Consider the following 17,159-nt stretch of genomic DNA (forward strand, 5'->3'; position numbering starts at 1 on the left):
AACACAGAGACAGGCTCATCTAGCATGAGCGAATACCATGGATGGCATCAACGTCACGGAGGAGGTGCAAAAAGCTTGAGCGAAAGGGTGTGGAAGCTGGTACTTGTGTAGTTTATTATTCCCACCTAACAGCAAATGCGTATAATCCTCCGAAGGCAAACGTTGGTTGATGGCGGAAAATCCGGGGGCCTGAAGCGACAGCCGGTTATATGCACACGTCGGAAAACATCTGCCGCTGATTGGGTGAGATGTTGCAAAGCTGCTCTAAGTGGTCACGTGTAGCCAAGATCAACAGCAGATAAAGGATGATGTGCATACGGTACGAGTTGTACATACATACGAGTAGATGAAGGCGCAATTCCTTCGGGCTTAGAAACGGTTCCTTTGATGCTACGATAACGTCTGGTCTCCCGCCTTTTTGCGCAACGAGATGGTTCAGCTCACGTAAAAGTATCCCATCCAATGTAAGGTACAGGTCGTACGGCCGTGCCTGTACCAAGTACCTGACCGCAACAACTCAATTTCCTGGGTTCAAGTACAGGGAACTTTTGCCTGCAGAAGCTCTGGCGGACGATATGTGCTAATAAGGGTCCCCATGCACGGCTCTACATGCCCCGCCGGAGTCGTGTCTTGGCAACGTGAAAGTACCGAATACTCGAGCGGGCTACAAGGGACGGAACGAGAACGCAGCTGGTATCAGCAAGCAGTACAACGCCCGCTTCGAGAACAAGTCCAAGGGTTCAGGGCACTAAGTGCACGTGCTGAGACAGCAGTACAACCCCCTAATTCCAGCAGTCACTTCAACTGGAAGTTGCCTGGCATTATTTTGTGCTGTCATCAATGTCAGCAGCACACAGTCGTACGTGACTGGTCGTACGAGTCCGAGTTATTCTGCCCTGCTTTATTCTCTACGTCCGCATAACATCCAATGCTTCGGCCTACTCTGCTGCTGCTGATCCGCTCAGTTGGCCGCTGCAGCTGCAGGTGTGCCGAAAGCAGAGACACAAACCGGCGCTGACAGTAGCGGCCGACTCAGGATCGGGGCGAAAGGCCGGCGCCGCCACCACATCTGCTCCCCTTCTCCATTTCTCCATACCTCCAGCGACTCCAGGGCCGAGAGGAGAATCATTCGGGGGGGGGTGTGGGGGAGAGGCCCTTGTCGCGATCTGGCAATGATTGGGGGGCAACTGTCAGACTCGACCGCTGGATATGCTTATTGCACACTGTTCGATATGCTGGTTTTTGGCCCCCGCCGGGAGAAACGCATATTCGCCTCGGACGGCTTTGGAAACTCGATACAGGTACTCATACATGTGCATGGCGGAGCATGAGTTGCTAGTTTAGACCAAGGCCATCGATGCTACCTTACTCTGGCTTGTCTGGCCCTGGTCGAGATCCATGGCCCGTATTCTTGTGCTGCGCTCCGCTAGTTGCTGCGGTACATCGCACGACCCTCACCCTGGGCTGTCCCAATTCCTTGCTGGCAAGGCCATCTTCGTTATGCCGCATTTCGAGTCCATCTTTCCCCCCTCTTGAGGCTTTCCTCTTTCATCTTCTCATCCCTTCTCTCCCTTCTCTCTGGTCTCTCTCGCCACTTATGACGCTCCAATTGTATCTTTACACCGTCTTCACATGAGCGTCTTCGCATGAGCCCCTACGAGTACCAAGGAGATGCAAAGCTAAACAAACAATCCTATAGCCCTGGCACTGGCCTAAAGCCGCGGCTAAGACGACTCGATTCTCTCGAATAACTAAGAGCTGGTGCCGCCTATTAGGTTTAGCGTTCGAGGTGAGAAGTTCAGCCATCGTGCCATAATACCGAGCCCGCACGCTTATGCCCGATCAATGTTGTTTCAAACACCCAATTAACTTGCCTGGCCTCCCCTTTGAAAATTGAAACCAAAGCAAATTAAAAATCTCCGCCACCAAAAAAAATAGAAGGGGGAAAAAGAAAAAGAGAAGAGAAGAAGACGAAGACATGTGTTCAGCTTACTCGTGCCTACTGTGTTCCTCAACTGTGTCAACCAGCACAACTACGCCAACTTGACAATAAAAACATCACCAAACATGACCATGCCTGGCTAACTCGGCGAAAAGCGCAGCAAACGGCCACAATGGCCTCCTCCAGCACCTCAACGGACGCTCAATCCCAGTCTTCAGAACACGGAGCAGCGCTACATCCACGCGCTGACGAGAAGCACGGCCTCGAACGAAACTCTAATAGCATCTCTAGAGACCCTCGCGACTCCAACGACGTAGCCGATCCTACCACCGACACCGAGAAACAGATCTATGTTGTTCAAGATGCAGACTCCAACGATGATGAAAATCTGGTGTGGTGGGATGGCGATGACGACCTTCAAAACCCTTACAATTGGCCCGCCTGGCGCAAAGTTCTCAATAGCGTTCTCGTCAGCTCTCTTTCTTTCATCACGCCCTTAGCATCATGTATGAGCATCTTCATTTTGCCCTTTCGGCGTCTTTTAATTCTTCAAGACTGACTTGTGATGTCTAGCCATGTTTGCTCCTGGTGTCCCCGATCTCATGGTGGAATTTCATACCACAAGTCAGGAATTGGCAGCCTTTTGCGTTTCCGTATATGTCCTTGGCTTTGCTGCTGGGCCTATGCTCTTTGCGCCATTGTCTGAGCTGTATGGCCGACAAATTGTTTACAACACCACAAACGTTGGCTTCATTGGTAAGATTTCAGCTTAGCCAATTCATCTCATATATCATATACAGCCCTTGCTATCTCATATTCTATGGACGACACAACTAACGCCCGCCAAGTCTTCGTCATCGCCTGTGCAAAGGCCCCGTCAATGAACGCCCTCATCGTTTTTCGTTTCTTCAGTGGCATCTTCGGCTCTTGTCCCATCACCAACGGCGGCGGCACCATCACCGACATGATTTCCCAGGAGAAGCGCGGCGCCGCCATGGCAGGCTTCGCTATCGGGCCCCTGTTAGGCCCGGTCGTCGGTCCTGTTGTCGGCGGGTTCATCACTACGGGCCTCGGATGGCGCTGGGTCTTTTGGATCATGGCGATTCTCGCGGGCACCCTGGCCTTTCTCTACGCCGTCCTTGCCAGCGAGACGTATGCTTCCGTACTACTCGACCGCAAGGCTAGAAGACTGAGGAAAGAGACGGGCAACCCCCTCTTACGGTCCAACCTCGATCCCGGACTGTCAAGTGCTGCGTATCTGAAGCGCGGCATCCTGCGGCCGTTCAAGCTGCTAGTATTGTCTCCCATCAGCATCATCTGCGGCATCTACGTCGGCGTGGTCTACGCATACCTTTATCTACTCTTCACCAGCTTAACCCCCCTCTTCATGGAAATCTACCACTTCAAGACGAGCTTCGCAGGCCTCACTTTCCTAGGAATCGGCATCGGCAGCATGATCGGCGTCGCCTTCTTCTCCCTCACCAGCGACAGGACCATCAAAAAGAAGGCCGCGGAAGAGGCCCTGGCGGCAGAGGCAGAGGGCAGGGCGCCCGAAGGCATGAAGCCCGAGTACCGCCTCTCGCCCCTGATGGTCGGCGCCCTCGTGCTTCCCATGGGCTTCTTCATCTACGGGTGGACCGCTGAGTACCAGGTCCACTGGATCGCACCCATCATTGGTACCGTCGTGATTGGCGTTGGCGATCTCATCGTCTACATGGTAATTCCGCTCTTCTCTCAATTTCTTCCACCGATAGAAACCTTCAGCTAAACATCACCACCTCTAGTCCCTGCAAATGTATCTCGTCGACACCTTCACAATCTACGCCGCCTCCGCCCTCGCCGCAAACGCAGTCATCCGCTCCATCGCAGGATCCGTCCTCCCCCTCGCCGGCCTGCCCATGTACAACCGCCTCGGCATGGGCTGGGGCAACAGCATCCTTGGTTTCATTGGCCTTGCGCTATCACCCATCGCGTGGTTATTTGTCAAGCATGGTGAGACACTGCGCAAGAGATTTGATATCAAGAATTTATGAGAGCACTCTTCCCTTTTTTGTGCACTATTTTCTAGACTTGCTCCAAACGACACGATTTTAGACACCACTTTATCAAGATATACAAACGCCAAATCATCATACGTTTTACCACCTTCACCTTAGCATAAAAAGTCGAATGGGTTCGGTTGCATAGGATATTTTTAATCACCGGGAATGAGACCGAAGGCCATTCAATTACATGATCTCTAAAAGAATAGGGGATTCTAATTGGAACAGAAGGAGATTTTATCTTGGGTGTGATATATACCCATTGGGAATCTATAAAGTGCCATAATGGCCAGAATAAATGATCAACGTCTGCTATAACACCACATATACATGCATAGGTTTCGACATGTGTAGTACATTTTGCCACTTTCACAGACATGTTTGCCAAAACTTGGGAGCCTCTAAGAGGTAATGCTCTTTTTCATTCGTTAAGACGTAAAGTTTTATTTTTTGTCATTAATTGATAGGTGACCTGCATGCAACCGCCTCAAAAACTAGCTAGCTTCATACCTCGGGCGTTGTTGCGTTTATAACCATCATAGCCATTCAAGCACTTCATTTTTCCTCTTTTCTTTCTTTAAAACAAAAAAAAAATAATCATTCCCATTCTTCCCAAATCCAGCAAATGTTTTCCCCTTTTATTCCAAATCCAGTCGTCTAAGCCATCTGTCCAATGCCCAGGTGGTCTGGGTCAGCGCGGACAATGCGCAGGGTGTTGGTGTTGCCCATGCCGCCCTTCCAGCCCTGGACAACGACGACGGTGTCGCCGGCAGTCAGGGTGCCGAGCTCGATGGCGTGGGTGACGGCCCACTTGATGCGCTTGTCGACATCCTCCTGCCAGTTGACAGTCTCAAAGTCGGGCTTCTGCTCGGGGTACAGGAAGGGATAGACACCACGGTACAGGTGGCTGAATCGAGAAGTGGTGGGGTTTCGGGTCACCATGAAGATGGGGCAGATAGGGCGGTACTTGGACAGCAGGCGGGCTGAGTCTCCAGAGGTGGAGAGAACAATGATACCACCAGCTCCAAGGTCGAGGGAGGCACGGACGGCAGCCATGGCGCAGGACTCGACGGGGGAGACGGGGCGCTTCACCAGGGTGCACAGCTCCTCGAAGTGGGAGACGTAGGGGATGGTGTTCTCAGCCTTGAGACTGGCCTCGTGCATCTCACGGACGGACTCGGCGGGGTAGTTACCCTTGGCGGTCTCACCAGAAAGCATGACGCAGTCAGCGCCATCAGTGACGGCGTTGCCAACATCGCTAATCTCAGCACGAGTAGGACGAGGGTTCTTGATCATGGACTCGAGCATCTGGGTAGCACAGATGACGGGCTTGCCAGCAATGTTGCACATGGCAATCATCTTCTTCTGGGCAGCGAACACCTCGGCGGCGGGGATCTCAATACCCAGGTCACCACGGGCAACCATGACACCGTCGGTCTCCTCGAGAATCTCGGCAAAGTTGTTTAGGCCCTGTCGGTTCTCGATCTTGGCAATGATCTGGATCTGCTTGCCCTCGGGTCCCAGGACGTCACGGATATCCTTGATATCCTGAGCACGGCGGATGAATGAGGCAAAGACCATGTCGACACCGTTCTTGACACCAAACCGAAGATCGGCCTTGTCCTTCTCAGAGAGAGCGGGCAGGTCGACATCGGTGTTGGGCAAGTTGACACCCTTTCGGGAGGAAATGAATCCATTGTTTCGGGCGCGGACCTCGACGGTCTTGTCGTCCTTGATGCTCAGCACATCAAAGGCAAGGACACCGTCGTCGACGTAGATGACACGACCAGGCTGGATCACCTTGGTGATGTTCTTGTAGTCGACATACCTGTGACGTCGTCAGCATTTTGCCCAACCATCAGCTTATGGGAGAGGACAATGGCGGGTGGTAATTTCTTTAGTCATGAATAGCATAGGGCATCAATTAGGACCCAAGCAGTCCCGCCCGTTGGCATCCTCATGCATGACATTACCACCACAAAGAGGGCGGGGAGGGTGTGTGCTCTGTGCCCCTCCCTGCCCCTCCCCCTCCTTTGGATAAACAAAGAGATTCTTACATGTTCTGGGTGTCACAAGCAGTGATGTATTTCTCATCGGTGGTGATGTTCATGACGGTACCGACGGTGATGGGAATGTCCACATCGCCAGTGGTGTTGCCGGTGCGGATCTCGGGGCCCTTGGTGTCGAGGGCAATGGCAACGGGTCGTCCAGGGTGGACGTCAACGGCAGCGCGCACATTGTCAATGACAGACTGGTGGTACTCGTAGCTGCCGTGGGAGAAGTTCATACGGGCCACGTTCAGGCCAGCATCACGAAGCTTGTTGAGGGCCTCGACCGAGTTGGTCTTGGGGCCGATGGTGCAGATGATGGCAGTGCGGCGAAAGTTGCGGGCAGGGGTGAAGGCTGTGTTGAGGGAGGCCAGCCAATTGATGCGGCCACCGATTTCCAGGTGCTCCTGGGCCGTGGTCGCCATGATGCTGACGGTGCGAGAGGGCTTGGGGATCTGGGACATGGTTAAGAGAGGGTTCGGCGTCGAGCACTAGAAGTCAAGCCGGTCGGGAGAGGGAGAAGTGGTTATGCTCACGAGTCAAATATATTCGTCAGGCTCCCGTGAGAAAGAGATGACGATGAGACGGAATGTCAAAGATTGCGCAGAAGATGATTTGAGGGAGGAAGCAGACGAGGATGGAGAGGGAAATAAATAAGGATAAGAGAGAGAGAGATTCAACGAGGGATGGAGAGAGAAAAAAAAACCACGCCTAAGCAACGGCAGAGCAGTCGATTAGGTGATGCTACCTCAAAACTATGTGGTGTGGAGGGGGTGGGAAAGCCGGCAGCCGTCAGTGGTTGGTTTTTTTTTCTCCTGTAACTGCAAAGTATCACAGTAACGCGGCAAGGGGATCTGTGAGCCAACCAAGGCTTAGGATTGGCCAGTTCAAGGCGTATCGAGAGGCGAGCGCTGTTTTCGGTGCTAATAAAAGCCCAGGTCATCTCCAACTCAACTCAACTTGCCCCTCCTCAAAGCAAGCAGCAAGCCCAGCAACCCAGTTAGTTGCCAGGGTACAGGTGAGGGGCACTAATAGAGGGGCACTGCAAAAAGGGACCGGCCGCTAGTCTCACCGTTATCTCTGGCGCATGCTAATTGAACAGTAAAAGAAACCGACCTCAGTATGTAAGTAATAATCCAGCACGCCGTAAACGGACGGCGGGGCGGAGTGCAGAAGAAGAGTGCGGAACATTTTTTTTTGTTTTTTTTTTTGTTCTTTGGCTTTTTTTGGATTTGACCCAGGATAGCATATCATAAGCTGATACTCCGTACTCCGTAACAGCACCGGCCATTATACATTGATATCCATGTATGATTATGCCGGGGACTTGTTCCATCTGACCTCAAACTCTCACTCTGCCTCGCCTGTGCTCCGTATTGCGCTTGTTGTGAGGCATTTGCAGCTACCACTCCCGCCGGTGCCGCCCCCGGGTACACTCCATGCCTATCGCTGAGGATTCCTCTTCAGCGTGGCTAATAGTATAAGCATTGCCCCTTGCTGCCACAGTATACAACAAGGGCATTGGGAAATGCTCCGTGCTTCGGCTCGTCTCAACAAAAAAAAAAATTGATTCGGTGCTACTTGTCTTCCAGTCGAGCATTTCCCCCACGCCCGCACGCCGTCTCTCTAGCGCCGGATCATAGTGAGAGTTAACGTGTTGGACGAAGCGCGAGGCTCGGAGAATCAAGCATCCCTCCCAGCTCGTGGCCTGTGATGTCGGGTGAACAAAACGGGCAACACGCCAGACGTCAAGTGTTGTGCACTCGCAATCCAGCGCCTCATCCGTTTTTGCCCTCCCAATCACCCGATGCTTTTGCAAGGCCCATGACTTTTCGTGATGTTTGCTAATACGGGCAATTAGCACTCAGTCCACTCTTATCGGGGATACAAGTTGAGCTTTCGGGCCTGTTCTTACCTTTTTTTTGCCCCTCTATCCTAATTAGGATTAGAGTTCCAGATGCTAGCTTGGCCCGATTAGCCTCTAGTGCTGTTGAGCTCGTTGCATGACTAAGCTCAAGCTTGTGATTCGCTGACTCATCGAGGGAGCTCTGGTTGTCTGGCGAGGATCCGGAAGATGAGGCGCCGATCTCCGAAAATCCCAGCCAGCGTCGGATGCGCAAAGCACGTGAGTTGGGGCGGTGCCGTCACCTCAGCTGTTTCTCCAGCCTCCAGAGCTTGTAACTCGAATTAGCCTCTCACCGTTGCGACACCCCTTGCGAGCTTCTCCAGATCCCCACGACGACCAAAAACCCTCCGTTGCGGCCTCTGATTTTTATCCTCGGATCGAATCGAATCGGAAAAATCAGTCACCATGGTGGTACGTCCCTCCCCGATCCAAATCCCCCGCCCCGGTTCCTGCTTCCGTGCTGGCCCTCCATCGCGGCGTCTTCGGGGCGCTGCGCTTGGAGTCGTGCCAGATGTCGCCTGCTTGACTGGCCTTTCTAAGACTGATCGCAGCTTCTCGACCTGCTGACTCTGGGCCTCTGGTCAAAGGTTGGACGTTTGACACACTATGCTTTTGACGCCGTTCTTCGTAAGAAATCTCTTGGCCCGCTCCCTTGTGTTTTTGCGATGCCGAATGGTTGCTAAATTTGCATGTGACAGTCTCGGCTTTTCTCGCTGGCGTGAAGCGATCGACCGGCTTGACGTGAGTTTACTAGAGCTTTATTAATGCACAAGTAATGTGTTTTCGCCTCTCGAACCGGCGGGTTAACTGGCCACCAGTTTCAAGAGCGACAAAGTTGCTGGCGAGAACAAGGAAGTCTCCAAATGGATCGACAAGTACCTCGGCGTCGGCGAGTGGGTGATGGACCAGTCCGTTGCCATCGCCGGCTCCAGCGGCTTCTTTGAGCGCAAGCGATGATTTCTCGCAACTCGATCAGACCACCTCCTTTTGAGTTGCCGAATTCAGATACCGGGTTGGTGCCATCGCGGCGAGGGTAGTGACCGAGCGATTTCGCTCCAACCTGTCTGGTTTCATGGAACTCTGAGGTTGCAATTTTCTTTTTATTTTCCCCTTGCCGAGAGAGTGCAAGTGCGTTGGAATTATGATAGCTGTGCCTAAGAAGAGGCCGAGGGAAATCCCCAACAAGTTCAAGTTCGTTTTGAGCTATTATGACGGATGAGCAGTGCCAAAGTCATGTTTTTATCTGGGCGTTTGAAGGAACAACTGGGTGCTTGTTTGATGGAATTGCTGAATATGATGAAATGACTCAACTACGCAAAAAATAAGAAAAGAAAAAGAGAAAAAAGAAATGCCGACGACGTGACTCTTGCTCTTATCGTTTTCCTTCCACCCGGCTCAAATTCTGGCTTGGTTGCATCTCCACAAGTCGTGATCGTTCCACTTAGCCGAGGTTACCCAGGCGCTAACATCTTCTCGAACAAAGACGGCCAGGGACAGCTCACTCACATGTAAGCTGCTCTTGGCTACGACGCACATCGTTGGAAAGAGTCCAATATTTCACAATAGTAAAAAGTCTACACAGCAATAGAGAGTGCATATTGATTAACAAAATAAACTGGCATCTGTGGACAATCTATGGACAAACAGTAGAAGAAAGATACACACCAAAAGATCAGAAGGCAGCACATAAAAATCGATGGCAGGCGGAGAGGCCATCTCGGAGAGGGGACAACCGAGTTCACGATTAAAAAGCTGGTTGCGAGTTTCACATGGAAGGGATTATAAAGGGGTATGTATACAAGGCTCGGGGATTAAAATGAGGCTATTCGGTGGAGCATTGCTTATAACAGCTCCCGATTACAGCTGCCGGTCTTGGGTGCATATAAGTGGAAATCGGCCTTGTAACGGTTTGAAGTTCTGCCCATAGCATTTACTGTTTCTTTGTATAATTACCGTTGCTGCATATACTCAAGCGTTTCAGTGTGCGTACAGCTAGATGCTGAGAACCCTATAAGCTGTTTCAAGGCCCGTGTAAGAGATTTCAACAGGTGATTCTTCTCAACATAGTCATATTAGCAAAAGTCCCAGAAACTGCTACTACTCTTTAGGTTACTATGCAAGCGCTCTTTGAAACTCGGCTGAAATTACGGTGTGTCTTAAGCTTACTTGTTAGGTTGGGTAACTATAGCAGCTGTCAAATACTGTAAGCAGACAAATTATGTACCGACAGTGCCTCCTTCAAACGCTTCCTTGCTTCGGAGATCTCCTTTCAAACCCATGGAACATATGGTGAATTTAGCATACTATGCAGTTCAGTTTAACCCAGTTATGAGATTCAGCAAAATCTCTCTATATATATATGTATATATATATTAGTTCTATTCCAGATCAACTCTCTCAATCACTTCTAATACCGCTCTCAAACACCAAAACGCACCCTCTCTGTTTCTCTATCAGTTTCAAGTCTCTTTTCCGTCATCATCCTCGACGTCCCAAAACTTCTAAATTATACACCAACATGTCCTGCCAATCACTAGATCCCTCAAGCGGCATATGCTTCGGCACCAGCAACAACATCACCTTACTCCTCCAAACCTTCAAAAACTGCTGCAGCCTCGCTCCCATCGTCCAGTACTACGACACTTATGGATGCAGTGCTTATTGTCCCATCATGCCCGACCGCCGAACGGGCGAATCGCTCCGGGATTGCATTGCCGATGCTCTGGGGACTGGCTCGTGCTATGCACCACTTGATAAACCTGCTGCTCCGAGCGTTATTGCAAGAGCCAGCGCGGCTGCGAAAGAGCCTGTTTGCTCTGTTTGCGCTGCTGCAGCTGCGACATCTACAACTGGGGCTGCGATCAGGATGTATAGTGCCGATACGGGTTCATGGAAGACGGGACTGACCATTGGAGTCGTAATATTTACGGGAATGTTCGCCGGAGGGTGTTTGATTTAAAATTCGGGCTGCTACATCTCGACCACGAAGGTGACCTTTGAACACTCGAGTACGTGTTGCGCTGAATTAGACGAGGGAAAGCATAATGTCGATAACCATATGAAGGAAGGCCATAGAAAACATTAGATACCATCTCATCGCTTAATCATTAATTTCATTCTCTAGAATCTAACGTTCCAAGGCTACTTTACACGCTAAAAGAAAATCATAATAGGATAATCACAAAATACGTAGTAGTCCAGGGTATAACTCCAATCGTCTGAAGAACCACCACCGAATAAAGACACACCAGCAAGAGACGCCGTCAATCGAGAGTGTCGTTTGAACTGGCCAGAGAGCCGAGAGAAAAGACAGGGATTGCCACACCCTATGCGTGCTCTGCCAGAAACTCCGGCGGCACTTCGTTCTCACTGTCGTACCTACGCAGCGGCGCGCCATCAGTGTTGACCGCATGAGCATGCTCATCATCTCTGTCCTGTTCCCCGCCGAGTAGGTCTGGGGGCACCTCATTGTCGCTCTCTTCATCAGCTGAGTGGCTATTTTGTTGCGTAGGTCGATCTTCTGGCTCTGGCTTTGCTTCACTCGGCTCATCCTGAGTGCTGGCGGGATGCTCCTCGGGATGCTCCTCAGGAGGATGGACCAAGCCTTCAAAGACAGTGGCACCCTCTTTAAAGGCTTCTAGTTCTGCGCCAATGGCGCAAATCAAAAGATTCCAGTGCTTTTCTTCCGCCAGCCGCATGTAGCTCTCCAGCTCCTCAATCACCTGCTTCATTCGTGAAAGCTGGGACGATATGATTTCTTCCAGAGATGACACTTTTTCTTTGCCTTTTGAGGTCGAGTCTGAAGGGGATGATGCTCCATTCTGCATAGCTTGTCGTAAATCTGCTTCGTATGTAGATACCAGCTGCGTAACCTTGTCCCAAACTTGGCCCCCCTCTTCCAATGCGAGCCGATCTGTATCGATCCGCTCTTTGCAGCGCTCCAATACTGACATCTCTGCTTCCCACCACGATTTTGCCATTTCTAGTGTCCGCCGCTCAGGGATGAGTCGCATAAACTCAACTCCCCCTAAAGCTGCTGGATCTCCCTCAACCTCGCCGCCGTGGTTTAGGAGATCCGGGTCAAGTGGTAGAATTGGTGGATGCTGTACAAATGCCTTGACTTCGTTTGTCACGTCTCTTAATGCGCCGTGATATCCACTAAGCCCTGCTTCTCTTTTGTTCTTAATGTCGTCCATTCGCTCTTCCAATGTACGGCACTGGAAGCGCATAGCGGCTAATCTCTCCTCAAGCTGTCGGATTTCTTCGCTCAGGGCACCATGCTGTGTACCTAGCTCTCGCAGCTCTTTCGCCAGCGGTTCGTCGCCGTTTTCCTCCAGATCGCGCAGCTCTGCTTGAATATCAGATTTCCTGGTACCTAGCCCGTCCAGGTAGTTGAGAGCGTCTTCTCGTTGGGCCATGGCGTCTTCTATGTGGGCATTTTCGTCTCGTTTGAGCTTCGTCATGGAGGCAATCAATTTCCGGAGATCGTCCCGTGTAGATTTCAACCCAGGGGGCTTATCGTTCGCTGGCTGCCGGATTGGAACCACGTTGCCGTCGCGGGTTGCCCGAGGTGGTACGTAGAGGGAGCTAGTCATTCTCGATTTGGAGCTTTTTGTAGAGTAAAAGGTGCCAGTTGGTGTGCTGCTGCCTGTGCTGGAGGCATCATTCTCATTGCCAGATCCAGCTGCCAACGCGGCGGCCTGTTGATCAAGCAATCGCTGGACGTCTTGCTCCAGAGCCTTCTCTTGCCTCCGCAGGCCTCGCCAGATGGAGTCTGTGTTGTGCGCACCGGCTTCACGTCTATGATCGAACAGTACGCTATTTGCTTCGGTAGGGCTTCCACCAAGAAGACTGTAGGGAGTATGTTTGCTGCGACCTGAAGGGCCAACAGAGTTTGCCCGGGCCGAGTCCTTGCTGAGCATCATCGACGCAGTTATCGGCGGCGGTGGACCAGCAAACATTGCCCTCGGCTTCATCTTGGAGTATGACTGGGCTGGACTGCCCTTGTCCCGCCATGTGCTTGGGGATTGCCCACGAGACGTCGCTGATTCCTCATAGTCGGCCAGCCAAGCTCTAGGCAGGTCCCCATCGGCCGATAAGACATCGTCAGGTCGAGGATCTAGTTCGTTGAGCTGATATTCGCTAGGTGATCGGATCGGAGGTTTGTGGAAAGGTAGACCCGGCGAGTTGCGATGGGGGCTTGCTATGCGATCGAAAAAAGACATGGTGGTGTTTTTGGATGGAGGGGAGCTGTGTCGTTGCGTTACTCGAGACAGCGAGGAAGAGCGATTGACGGGGAGGTCGTGGAGATTCAGAGCCAAGAGCAAATCCAAGCTAAAATGATTTTATATGAAGCATGGAGAAGGAATACTTGGTGTTGGTGGATGGGCCATGGAGCGTGTTGTCAAGCTTGCTCACGAGGACAGGTATGGGTGAAGTCGAGGCATGTGCCTGGTTCCGGAGCTTATCAAGGTAGTGGCCGGAGCTTGTACAGGCATCTGCCGATAGCACTCAAGACTGTGCACTGGGCAATTGGCTGGCGAATTCTGTGCTTGTGGATTGGTGTAGACCACTTTGGGGACGTAAGTCGCTTAAGCTCGGGTTGATTTGATCAAAAGTCGATAATGTGGTGCATGCAGAGAAGCGCGGGCTGTACTTTGGGAGCTTTCTGCAACTCAGACACTAAAAGTGGGCAGTGTTGTCATCGCCGCTTTTGTTGCTACCCTAGCATGCAACGAACAAGGCAGTTTGGCCATACATTTAGAAGCGCTGCAAAACATCAAATATACGGGCATCTAATTCGTACTAGGTACTAAGAAACGATTTGATGATTCTAAGGAATAGGTCACTAAGGTGTGATAAATTTAACTAAACTCAACTCATCGCTACCATCGAGCTTAACGTATCAATACTCGTATCACAAGATGCGCTGATGAGTTGAGACTAAAGCCGTCAATCTCTTGGCCAGCATGCCCAAACCTTCTAGCATGTCTGACATAATGAATTTGCCGACGGAGCTTGCCGCGCGTCCGTTCCGTACCCCGTCCATACGTATTCATTCGTCTTGCATCGGGTTCTTCAAGGCAACGCTGTTTGCTACAGGAGGTTTAAAGGCATCCATTCCTCGATCGAGTCGCGGCCCCCAGCTGGGGAGATCGCTAAAAAGGAGGACGGGAGGACGATTACAGTGAGACGCCGCCGCCCCAGAGTGCTAAGGGCGTAGTGCAAGCCGCTACACTTTGGCGCCTCGCTGCCACTTGATCCGTACAATAAGCACCGGGACGCTGACGAAAGCAAAAAGGCAATTGACTCGAGTTGGTTTGGGCGGGCTCAATCCTATTTCGCGTCTATTCTGCGATTTATCAGCTGCGTCTTTACTTTTGTTGTCACTCCCCTCTGCATTCTGTCTCCATATAGCTGCAGCAGCGCAGGGAACAAAGCAAAAGCAAAGGGGAGGGTCCCGTCATCTGGCGCCTCGTGATCCAGCCCTGCTGCTCCAACCCCTCGCCTATCGCCATCCGGATTGACTGACATCCAGCCCAGACTAAAGTCAGTCCAGTCACAGCCAACTAACCGCCCAGCAAAGCAAAAGCGCCGTCAGCCCGCTTCAGGCCAACCCCAACCGGCCAACCCCCAAGAAGCACCATGAACCAATCACATCAGCTGCCTCCCCCGCGACGGCAGCAGTCCGCCACGGCTCCCTATGGCGCTCAGCTCGACGAACTTCACATGTCCGGCATGAGCCCGCAGAGCCAGATGGCATCGCGAGACTACGCTCCCCAGATCAAGCTCGAGCCGTCGCCCGTGCCCAACGTGCTCCAGCCGGGCGGCATGTCGCGCCCGCCTCTGTCTGCCAACAACTCCATGTCTGGCTCTGTTCCCGGCTCTATTCTTGGTTCTGGCTCTGCTTTAGCATCGGCGTCATCGTCTGCGCAACACCAGCAGGGCTATCAATCGCCGCCAAAGCCCGTCCTCAACATGTCGCACACCTACTCTCGCTCCAGCCCCGCGGCCAACTACGACACGCCCGCCTCATCCTCGTCCTACCACGCCTACACGCCAACCACCCCCAGCGGCTCGTCCTCGCAGTTCATCTCGCCCCAAGATGCAAAGTACAACGCTCCGGGCTCCCAGCGCACCTTTTCCAACACGCCGCTGGGCCTGGCTGACATCCGGCCGCGCGCCGACTCGAGCATGTCCGATGGAGCGCCTGGCACGCTTGGCTATGAGGTCGCCAACACACAGCCAGGTCCCAGCAACTACCTAGCTCCATGGCCAATCTACGCTTTCGACTGGTGCAAGTGGACGCCGCGAGGGAACGGAGCTGGCAAGGTCGCCGTCGGCAGCTATCTAGAAGATGGTCACAACTTTGTAAGCCAAGCTGTCGTGTTGGATGTGGGGTGTTGGGTGTTGAATAGTCGATGCTAACAGGGTGATATCAGATTCAAATCCTCGACAGCCAGGTCGTTCCAACACCTCAGGACGTATACCAGCCCGGCACGTCCAAGTACAATCTCGAGTTCACAAAGGTGGCCGAGGCCACACATTCGTATCCCGTCACGCGGCTTTTGTGGGAGCCGCCGTCTTCGCAGAAGCAGTCCACCGATCTCCTAGCCACGTCCGGCGACCACCTGCGGCTGTGGTCATTGCCATCCGAGACCTCTGCAAACCCAGGAAACACAATTACTCGCCCGCGCGACTCGGCCGTCACGAAACTGACCCCTCTAGCACTCTTGTCAAACTCCAAGACGCCCGATCACACGGCCCCGCTGACGTCTCTCGATTGGAACACCGTCTCCCCCAGTCTTATCATTACCTCGAGCATCGATACCACCTGTACAATATGGGACATTCCATCCCTAACGGCCAAGACGCAGCTGATTGCTCACGACAAGGAGGTATATGACGTAAGGTTCTGTGCCAAGAGCGTCGATGTATTTGTGAGCTGTGGTCAGGATGGAAGCGTGCGCATGTTTGACTTGAGGAGCCTGGAGCATTCCACCATTATCTATGAGCCTACAGGAAAGGAAGATCGAGGTTTGTCAACCCCCACTCCCTTCTAACTCCCATGAAGACGGTCTACAGGGAAACGAGCTCCGTTGCTAACAGCTTCAACAGTGGAATCCGGCGAGCGAATGAGCCCAACAACCGCTCAGCAGACGCTTTCGAATCCTCCCCCGCTCCTTCGACTGGCTACATCACCTCACGATACCCATCTTCTAGCGACATTTGCCCAGGACTCAAACGTGATCCGCATCCTGGATGTTCGACAACCCGGTCAAGCTCTTCTCGAGCTTCGGGGACACTCTGGTCCCCTCAATTGCATTGAGTGGTCTCCCTCGCGGAGGGGGACGCTGGCCTCCGGAGCAGACGACTGCCAGGTGCTGCTGTGGGATCTCATGAACTCTTCATCCATCAACGGCAGTCAGCAGCCAGAAAACCAACGAAGCCCCGTTGCATGCTGGGATTGCGACTACGAGATTGGAAACCTGGGCTGGGTACCACACTTGCAAGGCAACGATGGCGGCGAGTGGCTCGGTGTCGGCGCAGGTCGGGGCGTCTGGGGCGTGAAGGTGATGTGATGACCTTTTGATGGATATCCGATACGAGTTGAGGCCCGTCAGAGCCGACCGCGGATGACGCCTCATCTCCGTAAAAGCACCCGTTCCGATTGATATAGACTTGGCTGTTCGGCGGAGGGGGGTATATGTATCACCTTAGTACTTGAAAGGATTTATTGGAGTTTTGTACCGACAGCCCTAGCTGCATGAAACCGGCAACTTTGGAGTATGGAGACGTGACGAGTAACGATTGGAAGTTTGGTCAAATGGATTTGGTGAATGGATGGAAAAGGGAGTGCGAGGTGTGCCATGTCATATGGGGGTTCCTTTTTACGCATTTAGTTTATCGCAATTTGAAGCCGCGAGATTCTAGAAGGCCAGGCTTTATGAATACAGCGAGCAGATACATCCTTTGCATTGTTTATTGCCACCATTGAAATGCCGTTATTGATTTGCCGGCTGATATTTATGGGTGAAGCCAATATCACAAAAATTCCTTGTTGTAGCGAGATGAAATGTGTATTAGATTACAGGTTAAGTAGGTAGCTATCACGAGTGAGTCCAGTTTTATAATGATAATACCAGAAGTACGCGAGATAGGTGAAAGTGTGCAATGCATAAAAGTACACAAGTATCCCATTAAAGACCGAAGTTTGGTAC

At 52.2% G+C, this 17,159-nt stretch overlaps 6 protein-coding genes across 6 annotated transcripts; 4 read left to right on the forward strand and 2 right to left on the reverse strand.

The window, feature by feature from the left end:
• Positions 1–2,114: 2,114 nt before the first annotated feature.
• Positions 2,115–3,975, forward strand: M431DRAFT_100425 (hypothetical protein; the record flags this gene model as incomplete). The annotated part of the gene is made up of 4 exons (XM_024911207.1): positions 2,115–2,448; positions 2,516–2,698; positions 2,791–3,659; positions 3,727–3,975. The coding sequence occupies 4 exons, from the start codon at positions 2,115–2,117 to the stop codon at positions 3,973–3,975; spliced, it is 1,635 nt and encodes a 544-aa protein (XP_024767901.1).
• A 666-nt stretch (positions 3,976–4,641) lies between these two features.
• Positions 4,642–6,457, reverse strand: M431DRAFT_100502 (hypothetical protein; the record flags this gene model as incomplete). The annotated part of the gene is made up of 2 exons (XM_024911214.1): positions 4,642–5,812; positions 6,042–6,457. 2 exons carry the CDS (start codon positions 6,455–6,457, stop codon positions 4,642–4,644), a joined length of 1,587 nt encoding a protein of 528 aa, XP_024767902.1.
• A 1,751-nt stretch (positions 6,458–8,208) lies between these two features.
• M431DRAFT_513796 (hypothetical protein) lies at positions 8,209–9,310 on the forward strand. The gene is made up of 4 exons (XM_024920100.1): positions 8,209–8,349; positions 8,526–8,565; positions 8,637–8,679; positions 8,757–9,310. The coding sequence occupies exons 1-4, from the start codon at positions 8,344–8,346 to the stop codon at positions 8,893–8,895; spliced, it is 228 nt and encodes a 75-aa protein (XP_024767903.1). The 5' UTR covers positions 8,209–8,343; the 3' UTR covers positions 8,896–9,310.
• A 1,053-nt stretch (positions 9,311–10,363) lies between these two features.
• Positions 10,364–11,025, forward strand: M431DRAFT_330770 (hypothetical protein). Its single transcript, XM_024914358.1, has one exon. It carries the CDS (start codon positions 10,457–10,459, stop codon positions 10,895–10,897), a length of 441 nt encoding a protein of 146 aa, XP_024767904.1. The 5' UTR covers positions 10,364–10,456; the 3' UTR covers positions 10,898–11,025.
• Positions 11,026–11,030: 5 nt separating this feature from the next.
• On the reverse strand, positions 11,031–13,539 carry M431DRAFT_513799 (hypothetical protein). Its single transcript, XM_024920101.1, has one exon. The coding sequence runs from the start codon at positions 13,161–13,163 to the stop codon at positions 11,265–11,267; it is 1,899 nt and encodes a 632-aa protein (XP_024767905.1). The 5' UTR covers positions 13,164–13,539; the 3' UTR covers positions 11,031–11,264.
• Positions 13,540–14,916: 1,377 nt separating this feature from the next.
• Positions 14,917–16,520, forward strand: M431DRAFT_100511 (hypothetical protein; the record flags this gene model as incomplete). The annotated part of the gene is made up of 3 exons (XM_024911217.1): positions 14,917–15,309; positions 15,381–15,975; positions 16,057–16,520. 3 exons carry the CDS (start codon positions 14,917–14,919, stop codon positions 16,518–16,520), a joined length of 1,452 nt encoding a protein of 483 aa, XP_024767906.1.
• Positions 16,521–17,159: the final 639 nt, after the last annotated feature.

Source organism: Trichoderma harzianum, assembly GCF_003025095.1.
Source record: "Trichoderma harzianum CBS 226.95 unplaced genomic scaffold M431scaffold_27, whole genome shotgun sequence".
In the NCBI taxonomy this organism is placed as follows: Eukaryota; Fungi; Ascomycota; class Sordariomycetes; order Hypocreales; family Hypocreaceae; genus Trichoderma; species Trichoderma harzianum.